General features: G+C 38.4%; 1 protein-coding gene across 2 annotated transcripts in view; it reads left to right on the top strand.

Moving 5' to 3' along the window:
- The window catches only part of STAB1 (stabilin 1), a 162,829-nt gene that overhangs the window by 63,888 nt on the left and 74,112 nt on the right, over positions 1–24,829 (top strand). For both annotated transcript variants that reach the window (XM_070738665.1, XM_070738666.1), the window contains 13 exons: positions 687–780; positions 3,196–3,354; positions 4,885–4,980; positions 6,195–6,290; positions 13,929–13,976; positions 15,253–15,383; positions 16,949–17,060; positions 17,844–17,921; positions 18,197–18,289; positions 19,253–19,360; positions 19,583–19,714; positions 20,911–21,039; positions 23,380–23,436. In XM_070738665.1, coding sequence (XP_070594766.1) covers positions 687–780; positions 3,196–3,354; positions 4,885–4,980; positions 6,195–6,290; positions 13,929–13,976; positions 15,253–15,383; positions 16,949–17,060; positions 17,844–17,921; positions 18,197–18,289; positions 19,253–19,360; positions 19,583–19,714; positions 20,911–21,039; positions 23,380–23,436 — 1,333 coding nt within the window. The remainder of the gene's footprint in view (positions 1–686; positions 781–3,195; positions 3,355–4,884; positions 4,981–6,194; positions 6,291–13,928; positions 13,977–15,252; positions 15,384–16,948; positions 17,061–17,843; positions 17,922–18,196; positions 18,290–19,252; positions 19,361–19,582; positions 19,715–20,910; positions 21,040–23,379; positions 23,437–24,829) is intronic.

The following is a 24,829-nucleotide window of genomic DNA, read 5'->3' as shown; positions in this document are numbered from 1 at the left end:
CTCTTAAGACCCCTGCTTCATTATTATTTTTATATGAAACTCAAAAAAATCTAAATGTTCTGGTTTTGGTTCTATGAACCATAACCCACTTAGACCAATTTGATAGGACTTCCAGAACACTGGAACTTTTTTTTCTGGATTCAAAACAAAACACTTACTTCACATTTCCAGCATACATGTAGTTTGAATGATTCTGAACATGATAGAAACTATGGTGAAACTTCAATTCAACAAATATTTGCATGCAATTGACCAAATTCTGCTACAATATATGGCATTTGTACAATGATGTCATTATTCAAATGTAATGATAGTATGCATGTGATCGTTCAATTTTAAATAATTACTTTTAAGATAATTTTTAAATTAACTATTCTATTAATTGGCTTAGAAATGTTTTATATTTTTTTTCTATCGAAATGTTGTAAGCCCCCCCCCCGAGTCCATGGAGAGGGGCGGCATATAAAATTAATTGTCATATAAGTCCAATTAATTGATTGGTCTGTAATTAATAATAATAAATAAATAAATGTAATATGCAAATGATATAATGTGTTGCAAATGGCACCATTTGCACAGTAGATATCATGGCTTAAGTGTCATAAATTAGCATTACTTTAACCTGAACGAGGATGCGATTCGTAGGCACCTCAGATTTCATTAGCTGCTCTCTGTCTGTATTCTAGATGTGTCTGTCTTGATGGATATGAAGGGAATGGGCTTTACTGCTACCCTGTTGATGCCTGCTTTAAGCCAGGAAGGGGAGGATGTTCATATAATGTAAGTGGGTCACCTTTTGGCTTAATCTAGATAAAATTTACCTTATTATTATTTGTTTGTTTAACATAAGGCATATCATACATAGACTAGTAATATATATATATAGGAGGGGAGGGGGAGGGGGGGGAGGAGGAGGAGGAGAAGGAGCAGAAGAAGGAGAAGAAGAAGAAGACACACTCACACGCGCACACACGCACACACAAGACAGAATTATCCCCAAACATCTGCCTATGAAAATGCTTTTTTGAAATATAACAACAGAGAATTTAGCCAAAGAAATCATGTGATAGAAAAACAAATAACTTACAAATTGTTGCAAACATTTACTTACTTACTTACTTACTTACTTACTTACTTACTTACTTACTTACTTACTTACTTACTTACTTACTTATTTGTCAAACATGTACAGGATAGTAGTTTGGAAAACAAAAACATAACATAAGTAAAAAGTAATGATAAAAGAGGACAATAGGGTAGTAGGACAGGAACAGTAGGCACAATAGTGTGCTTATGCACACTCCTTACAGATCTCTTAGAAACGGGGAGAGGTCAACTGTAGACAATCTGAGGTTAAAGATTTTGGGGTTTGGGGAAGAAACTGCAGAATCAGGTAGTGCGTTCCAGGCATTGATCACTCTATTGAGGGACACCACTGTTGATAGGAACAGGATTAGATATAGTACTTCCTATTTTGACCACTTGTTGTCTGTTGGACAGGAACGCTGTTATCCAATCATGTGGTGGTCCAGAGATGCCATAGGATTTTAGTTTCAGACGAAATTTCTCATGAAGTACTAAATCAAAAGCTTTACAAAAGTCTATGTAGATTGTGTCTATTGTTTTACCCTGATCAAGTTGAGTAGTCCATATGTTTTTGCAGTGTAACAGTTGCAGATTACAGGATATTTTTTCCTGAAACCAAATTGTTTGTTGGGAAATAGGTTATTAGTTTCTAAGGGGAATGTAATTAATTGGATTATGATTGATTCCATGACTTTGCAAGTGACACAACCCAAAGAGATTGGTCTGTAATTTTCAATGTTACTTGGATCTCCTTTTTTGAAGATAGGAATGACTGTGGCTAGTGACCATAGTTTGAGTAAGGAGCAAGTCCTGAAGGATTTAAAAAAAAATTATCCTTAGAGGTTCAGCCAAGGTTCAGGAGAGAAGTATGCACATAGTCCATCAGGTCCAATAGATAGAGAAGTTTTAGGTTGTATAATGTCTTTCTGTAAAATCTATTTGTATTAGATCGTTGAAGTTGTTTGTGGTATGACTAGGAAATGTTGGGCATGAGCCATTGCTGTTTACAAAGACTGAGCTGCAGAATGTGTTAAACAAGTTGGCTTTAACTGTTTCATCATTATAGTTTTTATCATTTGGTCCTTTAAGGGGTGGGCTGGATCTTTGAGTCTCTGAGTTTATTATTTAAAAAATTATAGAAGGCACGAGTCTTTATTTGGTGACACAACTTTTGTAGTGGCTTTTAAAGTTTGCAACTTAGCCTGTTTTACTTTTTCGCCAAAGAGATCTTTTTTTGGATTGTAACTTCCTTATTTTTATAGGTAATTTATTTTTCTTGGTTTTGGTGATTATTAGTGGTACATACAATTTCATGACTCTTTAGATTTCAAGCAAAAATATATTGTAATAGTCTTCAACAGTATTACAGCCAGAGAATATTGTATGTCAATCAAGAGATGAGAGGTCGGCATCTATGATATCATAGTTGGCCTTTTTAAATTGTAATTTGTTATCCCATCATTAAGGTGGCTTCTGTAAGAGACATATAGTGAGACAAAAGTCAATCATGCTACAGTCACTGTTAGAAAAGGTTTCTTTTATTTGTAGATGAGATCAAAACAATTGCTAAGTCTCATATTGTCTGTAACTAGTTGATCTAGTCCAAAACTAGTAATAGCATTATAAAGCGTTGAATGTATGGGTTCAGTTGTGCATTCATTGTCCAGTTTCTTTGTGGTGGGTTTAAATCACCAAGAAATATAAGAGGATATGGGTAGGAGGCTGCCCACATTAGCAATGAGGTTAGCTTGTTCACATGTGTGATGCCATCATCAGGGGCTCTATAACATAGTAGGAAGCAAAGTGTGGTATTTAGGGTCAGTGCACAGGATATAGTTTCTGGAAAATCAAGTTCGTGTTTAACTTGCACCTTTTTTTAGGTTCAGTGATTTCTTATAGAAGATTGCAACTCCAGCCCCTCTAGATCTTTTGCAATCAGGTCGATAAACATGATATTCTCTTACTGTGATACTGGAGTCAGTCTCAGCCTGCACAGGGTTTTGTTAAGATGGCTTAGAATCAAGATGGCAGGAACAAGAATAGCTTAAATGAAAAGTGCAGAAATGCCCATCTCTCATTCTCATCTTGTTTTTCCATTTTTTTTGCCAGGCTACATGTATCAGTACAGGTCCTGGCACAGTCAGCTGTGAGTGTGTCCAGGGTTGGACTGGGGATGGAAAAGTTTGTGTTGCCATTGACAATTGTGTAACAGAGACCAGAGGAGGCTGCCACATCAATGCTGATTGTAATTACATTGGCCCTGGACAGGTACAGTTTTGTTATTCCATGCTGTCTTGCTGGAAAAAAGATCTATGTCTCCTGGGTTTGTTAAAAAATGATTAGGATTATGCTTTTCATATGATAGCATCAGATATTTAAAGTGGTTACAGGCCACAGAGTTTAACATTTTCAACCTCTATTGAATTGCGTTGAATGGAACAATAAAACTGAGAATTTGTAACTCCTTTAAGAAGCCTTGCCTTTTCCCAGGATCACATGATTGTCCTCTATTACACAATTCCAGGAAAAGACTTGTTTGGTCTAATTCCCTCAACTGATTACTCGTGGCCACAAAAAATGTAGAAGTTTAAGTCACTCTAGAAGTTAAAATTATAGTTGTGAAAATCTAGGTTAAGATTCCAAAAAAAGCAAACAGATGAAGAAAAAGTCAAGGGTCTAGTGAAACAAACAAAATGTTAAACAGTTATGATATTTATGTAGTTACCAAGCACATCTAAATTATATTAAAGTAACCAAAATATCTTTACAATCTGCAAGGCATGACACAACTGAGCACTTCTAATGTTTTGGAAATTGAAAGTTGAAAAATTTGACATGTACTACAAATAGGCAGCCCAGAGACAATACAGTACTAAAAATTTGTCTGGGTTTAAGTTATGGGAGTGATCAACTGCATAAGCTCATGAGAAGCAAATACTGTTTCTGACAAGGAGCTAGTTTCAATTAGGGAGTTTAATACTAGAGTATGACACATGCTGGTTCTGGTTAAACTGATGCAACTGCAAGACAATCAAGGAATACTATGTTGGTTTTAACTCATGCAGTGCTTATTACCATGTTTCCCCCCAAATAAGACCTTGTCTAATATTTTTTTGAACTCTGAAATAAGTGCTTGGCCTTATTGCCATGCACACAAAAGCCTTATTGGGCTTATTATAAGAGGATGTCTTATTTTGGTGGAAATATGGTATGTCTGGCTCAGCTGGAAAGTTCTCCTGGCATGTAGGACCATAAATGTGTAGATTCTAAGGAAGACATGACTACAAGGGAAGCATGCTGGTTCACATAGCTTTCCAAAATTCTGTCTAATGCTACTGCTGTCACCAGAGTTTGTGTGGATGCTACTGCTGTCACCAGAGAACAGCAATTCTCTTTGCACTAGAGAATCTAAATCAGAGTCCTGGGAGAGGGTCCAAAATTTCAGGGACTGATTCTGAACAAAGGTTATGCTGGTCTCAATGAATGCAGTTGACTCTGAGATCCACAAATCCACTTTTGTATTAAGGAGGATTGTCCTCAGATAGAACTGTTGTTGTTATTGACATCCATAGGAAAAAATGTTGGAAGTTGTAATTCAGAACAGATGGAGGACTTCTGGCTTCCAACCATTATCTAATTTTGCACATGAAAAATATCAAGTTACAAATATATTAGTTACAGACTTTGATTTTTTCCCTTTCATTTCCAGAAGTTGTTAAACAAAGATTAAAATAAAAAATTCTTATAAAACTTATACTATTTGATAGGAACTAATGTCCCTGCTATTTCAATTTTCAGAGCAGCTGTATGTGCAAGAAAGGCTATGAGGGTGATGGTTACGTCTGTGATAAGATTGGCCTCTGTATGATGGACAATGGGGGCTGTCATGAACGGGTAAGACAAGGGAATAATCTAGGGCAACCTTCCTGGTTTTTAGACTTTTCAGACGAGTTGTCCTTTAGTCAGAGGTAGTTTCCACTTACCTTTTATACTGGTTCCCGGAAGTGTCACATCACACAAAAGACCCGGAACTGACTCTTTGTCCATGTACAGAAGCCTTTGCACATGTGCAGAGGTTTTTTTCCCAAGCTGCATCAACCAGAGAACGGGTTTGGGAGCATGGACTGCTGGTCATCGCTGCCGTTTCTGCGAGCAGCAGTAAAATTCTGCTCTTGGTTCTAATGAACTGGTCTGAACTAGTAGCAACTCACCACTGCTCTAGCTCCTCCAGCTAACAGCCAAAATAAGTGGAGCGATACAAATCATTCAACAGTACACAAGGCATAGAATTAGGGAATCTAGTTTGACACTGAAACCTGTAGAGTAGTCTTTCCAGAATGGTGAAATGTTGTCCAAAAGACAATTCATTTAGTAAAGTAAGCATAAGCTCTCTATATTATGGTAATAATAAAATGTACACACTATGAGAAAACCAACTATAAAATAGTACGTATTTGTCACAGTTGCATTGCAAACATTTGCATATTAGGAGAAACACAAAATGTGTTTTTTTAACAGTTTGAAGAATAGAGTTAAGATGAGAAAAAAGAGCCCAAAAGCAACTAGGGATGAATTCATTCATAACTGTTTGAATTTTCTGCTCTTACAAAGCAATATGAAGCAATTTAGCCAGCCTGTAGAAAAAAAATGGATTGCTTTAGCACAGAAACCCAGAAAAAAAAATGTGGGTTTTATTTTAATGGCCCTAGCCCATGACTTGGACTCACAACCACAACTGGCTTTGGATGTTGTGAGGAGTTGCGCTTCTCAAAGCAGAGTCTTGAAGCTAGGGCAAGGAATATGCTCTGATTTTGTTTCATTTACAGTTTTGTTTAATTAAAATGAAATGGAGTTATGTGATTATTCTCTAGACATGTCCTGAATAATTGTCATCAGTCCCATTAAAATTTGCAATGTAGTAATAATTTTGGGATATTCTCTGGGGGCCAGTCAAAAGGTTTTGAGGGCGGTACATCACGCTGGGGGGCTTCACTCTGAACCAGATATATTGCATTAGATCTTTAGAATCCTGTCTAGGTGATTTTGAATTCCACCTATTTTCCTTAGTTACTTTCTTATTGCTGAGAATTTTTTTTTTAACTCATCAGGCTGTATGCCAGATTCTTGATACTGGGGAAAAAGTTTGCCGTTGCTCCGATGGATATATGGGAGATGGAATTCAATGTTACGGTGATGTGATAAAGGTAAAAAGATGCATTTCCATTCTCTTTCAAGAGGGGGCAGCAAAGAGAGCATTTATATCAAGCAAGGATCATACCTCAGTGGCAATGGCTCTGCTCTGTCTGTCATCTTTGATATGGCTAGGAAAGACCACTTTGATGGAGTATCTTTCAGACAATGCAAATATTCTGGACCAACATAAACGTCAAGTGACTTTTCTGATTATGCACAGGCCACAGAAGAAGCATCTCGCTTCTCAAACTCAGTTTTTTGCTTATCATTAACAAAAGAGCAAGTATAGGCATAAAATATGCCAAGAAATATTTCTGCTTTAGCTTCCTTATTTAAAAGAAAAAAATCAGCAGTTTCTAGATTTCCCACTCTAAACCGGAAAACCACAATGATTAGCTTTGTGAGAGACAATGATTTTTCTCACTGCAGTGCAGTAAATAGAATAGAATAGAATAACAGAGTTGGAAGGAAACCCTACACCACTTCAGACAAATGGTTATCCAACATCTTCATAAAAACCTCCATGTTGGAGCATTCACATCTTCTGGAGACAAGCTGTTCCACAGATTAATTGTTCTAACTGTCAGAAAATTTCTCCTTAGTTCTAAGTTACTTCTCTTCTTGCTTAGTTTCCACCCACTGCTTCTTGTTCTACCCTCAGGTGCTTTGGAGAATAGATTGACTCCCTCTTCTTTCTGGCAAACCCAGAGATTTTGGAACACTGCTATCATGTCTCCCCTGGTCCTTCTTTTCATTAAACTAGATACACCAGTTCCTGCAACTGTTCTTCATACGTTTTAGCCTCCAGTCCCCTAATCATCTTTGTTGCTCTTCTCTGCACTCTTTCTAGAGTCTCAACATCTTTTTTACATTGCGGCGACCAAAACTGAATGCAGTAATTCCAAGTGTGGCCTTACTAATGCATTATAAAGTGGTGTTAACACTTCACGTGATCTTGATTCTATCCCTCTGTTTATGCAGCCTAGAACTTTGTTGGCTTTTTTGGCAGCTGCCGCACACTGCTGGCTCATATTTAAATGGTTGTTCACTAGGACTCCAAGATCTCTCTCACAGTTACTACTGTTGAGCAATGTACCACATATACTGTACCTGGCATTTTGCTTTTATTGCCTAAATGTAGAACCTTACTTTTTTTACCATTGAATTTTATTTTGTTAGATAGCGCCCAATGTTCAAGTCTGTCAAGATCCTTCCATATCTTGACCCTATCTTCTGGCATGTTTGGCTATTCCTGCCAGTTTGGTGTCATCTGCAAATTTGATGAGTTTCCCATCTATCCCTCATCCAAGTCATTGATTAAAGAGTATTAAAGAGTACTGGGCCTAAAACAGAGCCTTGGGGTACTCCACTGCATACTTCCCTCCATGTAGATGCAGTTCCACTATAGATGCAGTTCCATCAAGCACTACAGGGGTGACTTGATAGATGTGTATAAAATCATGCACGGGATAGAAAAGGTGGATAGAGAAAAATGATTTTCTCTATCACACAAGGGGGCACTCCCTAAAGCTCATAGGTAAGAAAGTGAGGACAAATCAAGGGAAATATTTCTTCACCCAGAGGGTCGTTGGTTTATGGAATTCACTTCCAGAAGAGGTTGTGACACCTGTCAGCCTTCAAGGCAGGATTAGACAGATTCATGGGTGTCATCGGTGGTTATTGAAATGGATGTCCATGTGCCGCCTCTATGTTGGTTGAGGCAGGCAGGTCTCCCTTGAGTACCATTTGCTGAGGGCCAGGGGAAAGGGATGGTCTTGCCTTCTCTTTCTGCTCAAGATCCCCAAGGACAATTAGTGGGCAACTGTGTGACACAGAATGCCTCTCAGAACAATTCCTTGGGAGTTAGCCTGAGATACAGGACCGATGGGAAACTGTTCAACCTGAGAAGGCTCCAGGAGACTGTGATACATGACCTGTCTTTGCTGACAACTGTGCCCTAAATGCTGGGTCAGAGCAGGAAATGCAAACCAATATGGATAATTTTGCAGCAGCAGGCAACAATTTTGTTCTCCTTATCAACATAAAGAAGACTTAAGTTATGAATCAGCCAGCTCTGAAAATCAAATACCAAGAGCCCTCCATCACAGTAAAGGGACAAAAGTTACAAGCAGTGGACCAATTTACATACTTTGGCATCACCCGTGCAGTGACAATTGACATTGAGGTCAACTGCAGAATCACCAAGGCAAGCTCTGCATTTGGAAGACTAATGACCAACGTGTGGAACCGACGTGGAATAAGCCTTTCTACAAAGCTCAAAGTCTACTGAGCAGTAGTGCTAACTACCCTGTTGTATGCCAGACATGCTAGGCAATTGAACCACTTCCACATGATCTGCCTCCATGGAATTGTGAGGATCCATTGGCAGGATAAAATGCCTGACACTGAGGTCCTCTCCAGAGCAGGCCTGCCATCAATTCCCACTTTGCTGATGAAAGCCCTGATGATATCAATACCACCTCCTGGGAAACCCTGGCACAATATCGACCAACATGGCGCACACTGATCCACCAAGACTGCCAGACAGAACATTAACAGCAGAAGAGAAGCCAGAGCTGCAAATGCTGCAACAATGGTGCCCACACATCTGCACAACAGGTAGCGGAACATTTTGTGCCCATGTAGGCCTTCCCAACCACCTGAAGACACATCACATACAGACCACAACCCATTAGATGTCAAAGTCCTCTTTGAACATGATGGTAGAACACCATCATCATCAACAACAACAACAACAACATGTTGAGTGTTGTTGGTCAGCCAGTTTTGAACCCATCTCATGGTGTTGCTGTCTAACCCACATGTTTCTACTGTATCTAGGTTAGGTTACGGTCTACTTTCTCAAATGCCTTACTGAAGTCCAAGTAAATTATATCAATAGCTTTCCTCTGGTCCACTAATTTTCGCAAAGAATGCAATAAGATTAGTCTGGCCTGATTTGTTTCTGACAAACCCATGTTCACTTTTGGTTATTATTTTGTTTGCTTCTAGTAATAGGAGCCTTAAACTAATTCACAGTTTGAATATATTATTTTATGAAATTGAAATATGATGGCTGAAGAGGGGATTGGAACCTGAATTTCCTCCTTCTAGTCCAACCTCTTGTCCATTATACCAGACTAGAAGTAAGACAACTCTTGAAAGAAAAAGGAAGAGGGTCTCCACAAGACAAGCAAAGAAAGGAAGGTCATCTTTGTCCACTCACTCTGCAAGAATGATTTCTTATTTTGTGTCAATACTGTATAATGCTAAATTGTATCCAAACCATATCTGTGGAATAAAATCAGATTAAGTGCAAGTTAGAAGGCACCTACTAGTCCAAACCCCTGCTGAAGCAGGAGAGCCTATAACATTACAGACAAAGGGTTTCCTAATCTTGTCTTAAAATCCTCCAGTGTTGGTGCACCCACACCTTCTGGAAGCAAGTCATTCCACCAAGTAATTATTCTCTGCAGTGAACAGCTACCAAAATTTTTACTACCACGCTGTGGGCGTGGCTTATGCATTTTCTTTCAACATTTTTCAGTGCAAAACGGGTGCTCTGGGGTTCAGCTCCATTTTTGCTTCCCCACTGCATCCCCCCCCCCCCAATCTGGGCGGTAGCTCACCTCTGGTTCTCTCTGAAAGAAATTTCTCCTAGGTTGATTGTCTCCTCGATTCATTTCATTTCTATCCATAGTGTCTTATTCTGCCTTCAGGTGCTTTTCTCCAAAGGTTGACCCCCTTCTTTGTGGCAGCCACTTAAATATTGGAAAACTCCTATCATGTCCCTCAGCCCTTCTTTCTGTTAAACTAGATATTAAGCCATTGAGAGCTAGTTCTAAGCAGAGATACAGGAAGAGTGTTGGTTTGCACCATAAAGTGGAAACTTTTTCTATAGTTGCTTTGCCATAAGACAATGTCCCCAGTTCCTTTATCTAAGTGCCTCCTGCCCCCGCCCCCCGCCCCAAGAGCTAAATGCCTTTTCTATGTTCAGAGCAGTTTATTCTTGCATCAGAAGGGAAAAGACAGCTATTGTTTTATATTAAGTGGTTTTTTTCTTGGTAAAGATGTTCTATAGGTAATGGTAAAACATTTGATCAATTATGTGCCATTAAATGTTGACCTCACTCCATTCCTAGGAGGCCTGTAAGGGGAGTGCATAAGTACATCATCGTAACTACCATCCCTGTCCTAATGTCCCCATCCATTTGTATCAAAATGCATGTATTCATAAACATGTTTATACTTAGATCTGTTATCTTATACAGTGATCCCTCATTTTTCACTGGGGATGCGTCCCAAGACCACCCATGAAAAATGAATTTCCATGAAGTAGAGGAAAGATAATTTTTAATGTATTTAATGAGTATTTGGACTTATACAATCCACCCTTAGCATTAAACAGCCATTCTATAATGTTTGTCAGCTGGAACTATATGTGATATCCCGCCAGTTTCTTTAATAGGGTACAGTAGTACTGTTGAAGAATTTTATTATTTTTTAATAGATTTAAAATTTTCAATAGATTTAATAGACACCTTAAAAAATAATACTATAGAGGGATATAGCATTGCTTCCAGCTGTACGGATTCAGGTCCAGTGATCTTAGAAGGCGATGTCTTAGAAGAACTTGAACAATTAAAGATAAATAAGGCAATGGGTCCAGATGGCATCCACCCCAGAGTTCTTAAAGAACTCAGATCTGTCATTGCTACCCCCCTGACTGATTTGTTTAACCAATCCTTGTTAACAGGAGAAGTTCCTGAGGATTGGAGAATGGCCAGTGTTGTGCCTATTCACAAGAAGGGCAGTAGAGAAGAAGCCGGTAACTACAGGCCAGTTAGCTTGACATCAGTTGTAGTTAAAATGATGGAAACTCCACTCAAAAAAGAGGATAAATCAGCACCTAAAAAACAATAACTTATGTCAGACTAACCTCATTGATTTCTTTGACTATGTCACAAAGGTGTTGGATGAAGGTGGTGCCGTGGATATTGCCTACCTGGACTTCAGCAAAGCCTTTGATACGGTTCCACATAAAGAGCTGATAGATAAATTAGTGAAGATTGGACTTAATCCCTAGATAGTTCAATGGATTTGCAGCTGGCTGAAGCATAGACATCAGAGAGTTATTGTTAATGGCGAGTATTCTGAGCAGAGTCAGGTTACAAGCGGTGTGCCACAAGGGTCTGTTCTGAGTCCTATTCTTTTTAATATGTTTGTGAGTGATGTAGGGGAAGGTTTGGTAGGGAAGGTTTGCCTATTTGCCGATGACTCTAAAGTGTGCAATAGGGTTGATATTCCTGGAGGCGTCTGTAATATGGTAAATGATTTAGCTTTACTAGATAAATGGTCAAAGCAATGGAAACTGCAGTTTAATGTTTCCAAATGTAAAATAATGCACTTGGGGAAAAGGAATCCTCAATCGGAGTATTGTATTGGCAGTTCTGTGTTAGCAAATACTTCAAAAGAAAAGGATTTAGGGGTAGTGATTTCTGACAGTCTCAAAATGGGTGAACAGTGCAGTCAGGCGGTAGGGAAAGCAATTAGGATGCTTGGCTGCATAGCTAGAGGTATAACAAGCAGGAAGAGGGAGATTATGATCCCGCTATATAGAATGCTGGTGAGACCACATTTGGAATACTGTGTTCAGTTCTGGAGATCTCACCTACAAAAAGATATTGACAAAATTGAACGGGTCCAAAGACGGGCTACAAGAATGGTGGAAGGTCTTAAGCATAAAACGTATCATGAAAGACTTAATGAACTCAATCTGTATAGTCTGGAGGACAGAAGGAAAAGGGAAGACATGATCGAAACATTTAAATATATTAAAGGGTTAAATAAGGTCCAGGAAGGAAGTGTTTTTAATAGGAAAGTGAACACAAGAACAAGGGGACACAATCTGAAGTTAGTTGGGGGAAAGATCAAAAGCAACATGAGAAAATATTATTTTACTGAAAGAGTAGTAGATCCTTGGAACAAACTTCCAGCAGACGTGGTAGATAAATCCACAGTAACTGAATTTAAACATGCCTGGGATAAACATATATCCATCCTAACATAAAATACAGAAAATAGTATAAGGGCAGACTAGATGGACCATGAGATCTTTTTCTGCTGTCAGACTTCTATGTTTCTATGTTTCTATGTTTCTAATGGATTTAAGCCCCCTTTGAAAACCCGTGAAGTAGCGAATCCACAAAAGATGAACCGCGAAGTAGCGAGGGATTACTGTATATCAGTGTTTCCCAACCTTGGCAACTTGAAGATATCTGGACTTCAACTCCCAGAATTCCCCAGCCAGCATTCGTTGCTGGGGTATTCTGGGAGTTGAAGTCCAAAAAACTTCAATTTTCCAAGGTTGGGAAACACTGCTGTATATACTTGACAAAAATAAATAAATAAAATAAATTGATATCAACCCTATAGAGCAGTGATGGCAACCCCTTTTTTTGCTCCGGTGCCAAAAGTGCGTGCACATGCGCGATGGCATAATGGTGCATGCCCATACCCATAACGCAATAGCCTCCCCTCTTGCATGTGCACACACATATACACACCCCATACTGCCCCCACATTTCCAAACTTCTGTTTGCCCTGTTGGGCCATTTTTCACCATTCTCAGGCTCCGGAGGTTTCCCTGAATCCTTCGGAGGGCAAAAAACAGCCCAACAGGTGAAAACAGCCTCACCCCACCCTCCAGAAGGCCGAAAATCAGCTGGCCAGTGCACACAAGCACACTGAAGTTGACATAGGGAAGAGCTTCACCTGCCCTCAGATATAGTTCTGTGTGCCACTTGTGGCACCTGCGCCATAGGTTTGCCATCACTTCTCTAGTGATATTTTCTCTGTCCTTAATAATGATAAAAATACAAAACCAGGAATAAAATAAAGTCAGGTAAGAAAACATGAATGAAGGAGTGAATTGGCCAATTTGTCACATTTCCAGCAGCCTTATAAAGTCCATTAATGAGGTCAAAGCCTATGGCTGTCTTTCTGTGGAGAGGCTCGCTTTTTGATTTAGCACTATTGGAAGTGGAATGTTAACCAGCTCTTTGGATGCATGAGTGGGTGGATGAAGGAATAACTCTCCCTCTGTTTGTTTTGTTCTTTTATAATCAATGCTTTTAAAGATACTGTATACCCATAAGAAAAATATAAAGAAGGAAAGTCCAACCTTGGCAACTTTAAGACCTGTGAACCAACTCCCAGAATTTCCCAGCCAGCCATTGGGAATTGAAAAGGTTAAAACCTGATATAAAATGTAAATAAAACATAAATATTTTAAATAAAGACAATTAAATTTATTTATTAAATGTATACGCCAATCACATTATTATCAAGTGCCTTCGGGTGGCTTATATGAATAAATGTAGCTTCTGCTGTTATACTAGGAAAATATCAGAATTCTGTTTCAGATTGATTGATAAGCAAGTTCCCAAGCATCTAACCAAATTCTACTTAGATTACAAGTATGATTAAAATTGTAATGTGGTCTGCTTAGCCTTGTATTAGCACATTGCCTTAGTTTATAAGCAAACCGTTGTTAAATTAAACTTGTTTAGCATGTTGCATGAATCCTTTTTTTCTTTAAATCCCCTGGAATAATGCTTTACAAATTTGTTTTTTTTTTCTTTTTGAAGGAACTGGTAAGGAATTACCAGTTTTCAGCTTTTTATGATTGGATTAAGGTAAGCATTTTCTGTGGTTGAGTGCTATGTTAACATTTTTGGAACAAAATATAATTAAAATGGTTTAAGCATATTGTTCCATCAGTAGCAAAAAAATCTATTTACATTTTAAAGTAAGAATTTTATTTTAAAATGGCCTTTTAAGAGAAAGAAATGACAGAAAGGGCTCTCTAAGCAAAATTTTGTAAAAACCTGCTCAAAAGCTGGAGCTCATTGCAACTGATTTATAAATAAAAAATTTCAGCCTATGTAATTAGGGCAGTTGCTTAGATGAGAATCAAACACCGACGTTTCAATCTGTTGGGTAATTTAAAAAATGTAAAATTACTTTTGCACTTTTTTAAATTTTGAATTTGTGGGTGATCAGATGATATACATATTTTAATGAGGCTTTTATGTGAGGAAAAATGAGCTTTCTCTAGATGGCTTAACTATCTTTTGATGATGGTGAAGATCATCAAAAAAGATGCTAATCCCACTTTGCTATCTGTACAACAAAGCCGCCCAGAATCCTTCGGCTTATAAATTAAATAAAATAAATAAATAAAATAAAATAAATACAGTGATACCTCGTCTTACAAACTTAATTGGTTCCAGGACGAGGTTCTTAAGGTGAAAAGTTTGTAAGACGAAACAATGTTTCCCATAGGAATCAGTGGGAAAGCAATTAATGCGTGCAAGCCCAAAATTCACCCCTTTTGCCAATCGAAGTGCCCATTTTTGTGCTGCTGGGATTCCCCTGAGGCTCCCCTCCATGGGAAACCCCACCTCCGGACTTCCGTTGCCAGCGAAGCGCCCGTTTTGCGCTGCTGGGATTCACCTGCTGGGTTTCCCCTGCAGCATTATGAAAACACGGAAGTCCGGAGTTGGGGTTTCCCATGGAGGGTAGCCTCAGGGGAATCCCAGCAGCGCAAAAACAGGTGCTTCGCTGGCAATGGAATTCCAGAGGCAGGGCATCCAAGCGGCGGCGGTGGGTTTGTAAAGTGAAAATAGTTTGTAAGAAGAGGCAAAAAAATCTTAAACCCCGGGTTTGTATCTCGAAAAGTTTGTATGATGAGACGTTTGTAAGATGAGGTATTACTTTACTATGATTTGTAAAGTAAAATAGCTTCATAATAGAAAATGCTGGGACTCTGAGATATCAGATTCCACTGATTTGAGAGATTTCATTGAAGAAGCTGGTAGTGATCTTCGTATTGAATTCCATGCCTTTTAAACTATACACAAAAGTCACTAGCATTAATATATGTGCATGTTGTCTTGCTTTGATCAAAAGAAATCCCTCTTCAGCATGCCCAGAGGAGCCAATGTGACTGTTCTGGTGCCACTGAAAGAAGCTGTCCAAAATTTGAGCAAGGAAGAAAAAGAGTTCTGGCTGGAGTCCAACATGCTACCGTTTCTTGTCAGGTACTATTGTCCACGTTTGCCAGGTCTGATCTGTACCAGAGGCCAGGAGACAGGTTTGGCATATGATGGGGCTGCGTCAAATGTTTTATAATGGGCCTTGCAGCATAGTTTTCAGTACACTCACCTAGGTTTTTGCTTACTAGTTTTTCAGCTTCCAATGATGACTAAAATACATACTTTAATAGGGTACCTGTGATCATCTAAAGAGATAGATAACCTTAGTAGAATTAGGCATTTTTGCAATTTGAAACACTTATCTTTCCAGAGGAGACAATGCAAGAAGATAGACACCTCTAATATGAAGTAGTTTCCTTTCACGCAGTGATGGGCTACCAAAATTTGTACTATCACACTGTGGGCATGGCTTATACAATTTGTTTCAACATCTTTCAGTGGAAATTGGGTGCTCTGGGGTGGAGCTCCAAATTTTGCTACCGGTACTGCGTTCCTGACCGTACCCATAGGAGCCCATCACTGCTTTCACGTGAACACAAAAACTCTTAGGGCAACTCTGCACTTCACTTAGAAAAATGTGATTTCATCTATTTGTCTTATGCTTATAAGCCTGCACATGAAATACAGACTTTGTGCAACTCTTTTCAGATATCATCCATAATTGTGCATAACATATTTCTTGACCCAGATTTGTATGACTCATTTGTCGGTGTTATTGTTGCTATATTTCTTATTTCTGTATTTTATAACTGCTGTTAGCCACCCTGAGTCCTTGTGGCATACAAATATAATTAATTAAAATTTCCTTTTAAAAAAGCTATAGGTGACATGCATATGAGTATATTAATTAATTGATTGATTGATTGATTGATTAATTAATTAATATACTCATATGCATGTCACCTACTGTATATCTTTTTTAAAAGGAAATATGGTTACCAATGTATAAACTTACTTACCAATGCATGGAAATGCAAACATCCATACCAATGCATACAAATATCCAGTTTAACTTCCTTCTCTTTACAATGTCCTCTAACATTTTCTGACTGGACATTACTAAATGTCCATACTGAAGAAAAGTTGTGAGATCAAGTTGATTTGAAGGCAGCAAGAAAATTTATTTCTCCTTTAGTGAGAACATATTTTTAATGAAAAAAATATTCCAAAAAATAAATTATATACAGCACAGCTTATAGCAGGGGTTGATACCATGTGCTAATACTGTATATAAATCCTAAATTTTGGAGTAATCTCACACCAACAAGGCTGCCTGCAAAGTGTGGTTTGAAAAGGCAAGGTTGATCAAAGCTTCAACTGTTTTTGCGAGTTAAAAAAGCCCTTTAAAATGATTTTGATCAGACTATCACAGCAAAATGTCTTCAAGGAAAAACAAAGGAAGTCCAGTTACCTTTTGAAACGCATCTTTTATTGCTTTTGGTTGCCTTTGAGACAACCATGATCTGGATGACTGAGAATCTCCAAAGATAAAATGGCCAATGAATTGTCTTTTTAATAGACTCCCCTGACACAAGATACAATGCTTTTTTTTTTCTAACTGAAAAAAAACCCAGCCAAAAATATTTGTTAATATTTTTATCCTACCATAGGTCTCATATCCTCCAGGGATCCTTCACAACTCACCAACTCAAGAAGTATGTTGGCCAAGAACTCCCCACTCTCAATCCAGAGGCCAAGTGGGAAATAAAGAGCAATAATGGGGTAAGCTTGTAGGTTAAAAACATACTTATAGCAAAATTAGACAGATATTTTTGAAATATGTTGATGCAAACTAAAGAGATTGAGCTCCAAGGAATGTAGAACCAATGTGAATCTGCCGGCTCATGTTTCGATGTAAATGTAATAGGAATGGTCATGTAAATGTAATAGGAATGGTTTAATTCTAATGGGAGTAATTTGAAGGACCATCTTTTCCTGAACACAACTACTTGACCCACCAGAGTGAGGAGTCAGGGAATGCTACCGTCTCCTTCCCTAAGAAAATCCATCTAGGGCAAGGGTATCAAATTCACAGGCCTTTGGCCAGATGTGTCATGTGTTGGCCGCGCCCACCAGTTTAGCAAAGGGTAGCAAAGGTTTAGCAAAAAGTCATGATACATCATGTGGTGACAATATGACACTGTGAGTTTAACACCTCTGATCTAGGGGGACTAAGAAGAAGAACCTTCTTCATGGTAGTACTCTCCCTGTGGAACATCATTTCCACACAGAGAAGTTTGGCTCCAACCTTGACACTCTTTTGCAAGGTCCTGAAGATCTGGTTTTGCCAATGAGCCTGGAGACTCCAGAATGGGTGGAGCCCATCAAATGGCTCGTTTGATTGTTGTCACTTGGAGGGTATTGTTTTATTATTTTTATATTGATTTTACATTGTTGTAAGAGTAACCATGGTTGAGTTGGATGGCCATATACATTTTCTTAAATAAAAAAAATGTAATTATTGTAATAATTCAGAATTAATGTTTGCATGTATTTGATTTTCAGGAAATAACTATTCAGAATGCCAGCATTGTAGAGGGTGATATTCCTGCTATTAATGGCACTATTTATATCATCAGTAAGGTAGGTTGATTAGATTGGCCTGGATCTTTGTCTTTTTTTATTGCTTGAGTGGGGGAAGCAGGATTTATGAGATATGAGTTAAGCATCTCTCATTTATTGATTTTCCATTAAACAGAAGCAACAATGTCACCAAAGTATTGAGAAGAATCTTTTAAAATTTATTTTTTTTCTCCTCTCAATAGCACCCTATTTATGCTATTATTTATAACTATGAGATTAAAAAAATCAGATAATTCTCTTTTTCTCTTTTCTCTTTTCACTTTTCTTTTGGTCAGGTTCTGTTACCAACATCTGTCAAGATCCCACCTGGTCTTCAGGAGCAGCTAAACACTGTGCCCTCTTTCTGGAGGTTCAAAGAGCTATTGGAGGTAAAATCCTCAGCAGAAAGACTCTTCATCTTCATCATCATTTTAGCCATTGTCTATCTATTGTAATGAAGGCCTCTTCCGCATGTTTCCAACCAATACTGTTCTGAGCTTTCTTTTGCCAGTTGGGCCTCCAATGCTTGCTGATGTTCGCAATCCAACTTGTTTTAGGTCTGTTTTGTGGACCCTTTGTGCTTTCCATCAAGTGGGATCCATTGTGTGACTGCATTGGTCCACCTGCCACCAGTTCTTCTTGCTATGTGACAAGCTTATTTCCACTGCAATTCTTTTACTCTCTTGATTATATTGTATACTGTTGTTTGTGCAGGTCTTTCTATCTTGCTTTGTAATGCCAAGCATGTATCATTCCATGGCTCTTTATCTTACAGCAGAAATATATTGCCCCATATCTCTTAAATAATTCTTTTACAATGGGCTTGAGCAGGAGTATCAAACTTATTTTGTCAAGTGAGCATTATGTGATGTATTGGGACTCCCCACCTTCACTAAACTGGGTGTGGGCACGGCTAGCGCATGGTGCAACCATGGTTTGATAGCCAAATAGAGGGAATAGAAGAGGCAGTCAGAAGTGGCTTCAAAACAACAGCTCTTTATTTGGCAATTATTTACAACCCAGCAAAGGCTCTGTCTGACAGCCAGCCCTTTTATAGGGAGCTGCCAGACAATCTAGCCAATCAGCAGTCAGTATTGTCCCTCCAGAATGGAGGACCTGACTGAAGCCTATGTGCTTCAGTCTGAGAATGTAACAGATATAAACACGCAGTGAATTTTGTTCAGTCTGAATTTTTAATATTGATTTTTCATTGTTGTTTTTTCTAGGTATGGAATTGGCAAACTTTTATATTTAAAAACAATCTTAACATGGTTTGTTTCTTTCAGCTACTGTATCAACTGCAGTCCTCATTACGTTGATTGGCTTGCTGACTGTGTTTTTTAAACTTTCAGGAGTATCATTTGGTGAGCAAAATTGAGTCATCAGAAAAATATACTATTTTTGTCCCAGGGAATAATTCAATTGAGAAATATTGCCAAGCATCAAATATTACACAACTGGTAAGAGTTTTCTTCTTTAAAGAAATAATCCTAATTAAGATGTATTGAGGGATGTAAAGAAACTTGACTCTTCTGAAAATTGTGACTAAGATATTTGGAGGAATAAATTGATGAGGAATGGCTTATTACTATGCATCTTCTCTTTAAGTTACTATTCCATTCGATGTTACCTTGTTGATTCTAATACTTGTCTTTGAGTGTTTTGTTTTGTGTGGATTCCAGGATAATGACACCATGCAGTATCATGTTGTAATTGGTCAGAAGATGTTTTTGAAAGACCTGAAGAATGGATTTTACAGCAGCACAATGTTAGGATTCTCCAATTGGCTCATGTTTTCTAATGGACTCAATAAGGTGAGAATGAGCTACAAGTTACTACAGTGGTACCTCTACCTAAGAACGCCTCTACTTAAGAACTTTTCTAGATAAGAACTGGGTGTTCAAGATTTTTTTGCCTCTTCTTAAGAACCATTTTCTACTTAAGAACACGAGCCCAGAAAAATTTCCCAGGAAATTTGGGAGCGGCATGCAGGCCCGGCCAGTTTCCTGCCATTCTCCCTTTAATCCTGGCCATCTCAGGCTTTTCTGGGCTGCCAGAGGAGCCTTTCAGTGGTGCTTAAGGAGGCTTTGGCAGTCCAGAGTGAACGAAGCATTTTCCTTTCTCTGGGCACTTTTACAGGGAATAAACCTCTGCCAATGCCCAGAGAAAATAAACGCTCCCTTCGCTCTGGGCAGCTGAGGAGTCACCACAGCAAAGGAAAGGCGCCGGCTACAAAGCAAGCAAGCGAGAGGAGACGGGAGCCCTTCAGCATGGGAAGGAAGAGGCAGCAGGTAGCAGCAGCAGTCAGTGTATGGGAGGCAGCCTTATGCTGGGTATATGGGAGGCGTGTGCTCCTCCTCGCCGCCTCAGAGTCCCTCTTTTTTTTTAAGCCTTAAAGTTTTAGATTTTTTTGATTCGCCTCACCTCTCCTTCTTTCTTCGGCAGCGATTGTCCTCCTCCTCTTCTTCCTCCTCCTACTCCCATCCAAATTCCGAGCTTTTATTTCTTTCCTAATGGGTTTGCATGCATTATTTGCTTTTACATTGATTCCTATGGGAAAAATTGCTTCTACTTAAGAACATTTCTACTTAAGAACCTGGTCACGGAACGAATTAAGTTCTTAAATAGAGGTACCACTGTACTTGTAACTTGAACTACTTCACTTCTACAGTGTGAAGTTTAACAAGGAATATCTAAAATATCAAATACTATACATTTCAAATAATAAATTTGGGTGCATATTGCAATCCTAAAATGTTTTATGTATTTGTTTAAAATATTTATTTACTGTATATGATTAAATTTATTCGGTGACTTCTGTAACATAAGTTGAAAGATCCCAGAGTCCTGGTTAATAAATTGACATACAAAGATTAAAAACCAACAGTTAAGTTCATTGGTTTTTATTGGCCTCCACTGAGGATACTGTATTGGCTGAAGGAGGTTTTAAAAGCTCTTTGGATAATCGTGTTTTGAACCATTTATTTTGCATCCTTTTTTAAAATTGCAGACATATGTAAACAGAATTCTTTTGGATGGTCCATTTGTTGAAACAAGAAATGGAATGTTGATTGGGGTTTCTGAAGTTCTACAGATTCACAAAAACCGTTGCACCACTAATACCACCACTATTGAAAAGGTAAAATATTAGAGACTGTCTTTCTTCATTTTGAGTACTAGTTGTTTTCTACTATTTTATTTGATATTTATGGATAAACTGATTGTCAGAGCCCTCCACCCAATATATACACATTCTTTTTCTTCTTAAAATTTGAAATCTTGCAACTTTCAGGAACAACTAAGCTGGCATCAATAGGTTTCCTCAACAGCATTTGATGTCACTTTCTATCTATCTATCTATCTATCTATCTATCTATCTATCTATCTATCTATCTATCTATCTATCTATCTATCTATCTATCTAAACTAGCCATCTCCTTTACAAAAGGATTCTGGGTCATGTACAATTCACTCAATACACTAAAACATTAAAACCTGAATAATTTAAAATTAAAAAATGTAAAATATATGCATGACCCTGGTGAGGATTTTATCAATATAGTAAAAATGACAAAACTTAATATTATTATTATTTTATTATTATTTATTAGTTTTGTATGCCGCCCCTCTCCGTAGACTTGGAGCATTTTGTTTTTACAGCAGCACTTATCCTAACAAAACCAATCAAATATGGTCATGAATTTATGGACCTAATGCCTCTTGGCAGGTTCAGATCCCAAACATAGGTTTTAAAAACTCAGTATAGAGTGATTTGTTTATTAAGATAAAAAAAGGTCTATAACAGTGGTGGCGAACCTTTTCAGCACCAAGTGCTGAAATGGGAGTGCGCGTGCAGGGAGGAGCGCTGGAAACCAGAGGAGCAGCTCCCTGGCATGCACACGTGGGAATGCTGAGCATCTGGTTTCCGGGGTGCGCATGTGTGACAGTCACCTGATCTTCTGGTGCTCCGGTGTGCATGAGTACAATTGGTGTGCCTGGAGAGATGGCTCTGTATGCCACTTCTGGCATGCGTGCCATAGGCTCACCATCATGGGTCTATAACAGTGATGGCAAGCCTATGGCACAGGTGCCACAGGTGGTATGCGGAACCATATCTGCTGGCGTGCAAGCCGTTATCCTAGCTCAGCTATAATGTGCATGTGCATGCCATCCAGCTGATTTTTGTCTCACCAGAGGCTCTGGGAGAGCATTTACCACTTTGATTAGATTTATTGGATTTATATTTGGGGGGATGGGGGAGGGCATTTTTGCCTCTGGAGCCTGGAGAGGGTGAAAAATGGGTCTACCAGGCACATCAGAGTTTGGGAAATGGGCAGTTTCAGGTCTACAGGAGGAGTGGGAGGAGGCATTTTTGCCATCCCCAGGCATTGAATTATGGGTGTGGGCACTCGCGCATGTGTGATAGCATACACACATGCGCGTTCGGCACCTGAGGAAAAAGGGTCAATATTTTCAATATTGAAATGAACAAATCTTGATGTGGAAATAACAACAGGTTCAGAGAAGGATAGATACCTGGTGTAGTAGTTAAAATGAAACCACAAGTGTGTGAGTTCTAATGCTAACTTGGGCTTCAAAGCCAGCTGAATAACTTTGAGCCAAGCACTCTCTTTCTCTCTCTCAGCCCAACCCACCTCCCAGGGCTGTTGTTGTGAGGAAAATAGAAGGAGGAAAGAATATTATGCTGTCTTGAGTTACTTATAAAGTAATAATGGCAGGATAAAAAGCTAGTAAATTTATTTGTTTGTTTGTTTGTTTGTTTGTTCATTTGTTTGTTTGTTTATCTATCTATCTATCTATCTATCTATTTTTTTATTTTTTTATTTTGTATGCCGCCCCTCTCCGTAGACTCGGGGCGGCTCGCAGTGATAGAAACAATGTACAATACAAATCTAATAATACGAAGTTAAAAACCCATCATTTAAAAAACATGCACACAACACACCATACATAAATTATATAGGCCTGGGGAAGATATTTCAATTCCCCCATGCCTGACGGCAGAGGTGGGTTTTGAGAAGTTTACGAAAGGCAAGGAGGGTGGGGGCAATTCTGATCTCTGGGGGGAGTTGGTTCCAGAGGGCCGGGGCCACCACAGAGAAGGCTCTTCCCCTGGGTCCTGCCAAATGACATTGTTTAGTCCATGGGACCCGGAGAAGGCCAACTCTGTGGGACCTAACCAGTCGATGGGATTCGTGCGGCAGAAGGCAGTCCCGGAGATATTCTGGTCCAATGCCATGAAGGGCTTTATAGGTCATAACTATACATAGTTATGACCTATAAACTATATATACATAAATAAATGTATTATTGATGATGTTAATTGAAAAATAATAACCAGGTAATGATTAATGTGGGCTTCTGTTGTGTTGTGATTTGTTACCTGTATGCAGTTGATGCTAATATTTTTCCATGGTCTGAAATATCTATTAATTATCCTTTTTCTCCTATGTGCCAGTCAAGATGTGCTAAATGCAGCAAAAGGATCAAGTGCCCAAGAGGATCAGTGCTTGCAGTAAGGATAGCTTTATTTTATTTGATACATTTTTTTCTATCAAGACTGTCCCCCGAAAGCTTTGCAGAAAAAGCAGCCCTTATGCAGAATTTTGAAGCTAAGAATGTTTATTCTGCAAAGGTAGAAAGAATTAAAATGAAGCATGATAAAGTTAAAGTAAATGTTGACCTCAACAATAATTTTGTCTCACGTGCTATTTTGAGAGTCTGCAATAAATATAAAACAAGGTTTTCCACGAAGGTGCCTCGTTGGGTTTCTCCACAGGAAGCTTTCTTTAGAAAAGAAATAGTGATGAGGCCAAACTGGTAGACTTATGGTAAAATAATATCTTTTAACTTGGGTCACCTTACTCTCAAATCTAAGTAGGAGCTAGAATCAGAAGGTCATGTCTGTCCTTGGTTTACATATCTTCAATTGAAAGAAAGATTTAAATTAGATAAAAATAATCCTAGGTTTAACTTTGTTAAAAATGAACTGGATACTATGCTGTGTGGTAGTGATGAACATATTATTGCTAAAGTCTATAAAGTGTTATTGATTTTAAATCTGGAAATGAACAAGTAAAGCATTTATGATTTAATGGGCAAGGAATTTGGGATATAATGTAATGCTTGAGCACTGGGGAATATGTCGAATAAAGGTTTAAAATTAGCATTAAACTATTATTTAAAAGAAAAATTCTATAAGATGATGTATTGCTGGTATTTAATTCCAGATGAGTTGTCAAGAATGTTTAAAGGCATCTCAAATGAATGTTGGAAATGTAAATATGAAGAAGGGATTTTCAATCATTTATGGTGGATACATGATAAAGCAAAAAAATATTGGAGTAGGATTCATATCTTTAATACAGAAAATTCTTAAACTGAATATAGAAAGAAAACCAGAGATTTTTCTTTTGGTTTTAATGCAAAAAGACTTGGGGGAAAAATTGGAACTCTGATGTTATATATATTGACGGCGATTAATTTATGCACAGAAATGAAAGGTCACCTCAATCCCCACAATGGATGAATGGCTGCTAAAACTGATGGAGTTAGCAGAGATGGCTAAATTAGAGGTATAACAAGCAGGAAGAGGGAGATTATGATCCCACTATATAGAATGCTGGTGAGACCACATTTGGAATACTGTGTTCAGTTCTGGAGACCTCACCTACAAAAAGATATTGACAAAATTGAACGGGTCCAAAGACGGGCTACAAGAATGGTGGAAGGTCTTAAGCATAAAACGTATCAGGAAAGACTTAATGAACTCAATCTGTATAGTCTGGAGGACAGAAGGAAAAGGGGGGACATGATCGAAACATTTAAATATATTAAAGGGTTAAATAAGGTCCAGGAGGGAAGTGTTTTTAATAGGAAAGTGAACACAAGAACAAGGGGACACAATC

The sequence above is a fragment of the Erythrolamprus reginae genome, chromosome 2, assembly GCF_031021105.1.
Source record: "Erythrolamprus reginae isolate rEryReg1 chromosome 2, rEryReg1.hap1, whole genome shotgun sequence".
Classification (NCBI taxonomy): domain Eukaryota; kingdom Metazoa; phylum Chordata; class Lepidosauria; order Squamata; family Dipsadidae; genus Erythrolamprus; species Erythrolamprus reginae.
Note: the sequence above shows the minus strand (reverse complement) of the source record. Positions and strands in the feature narration are given on the sequence as shown.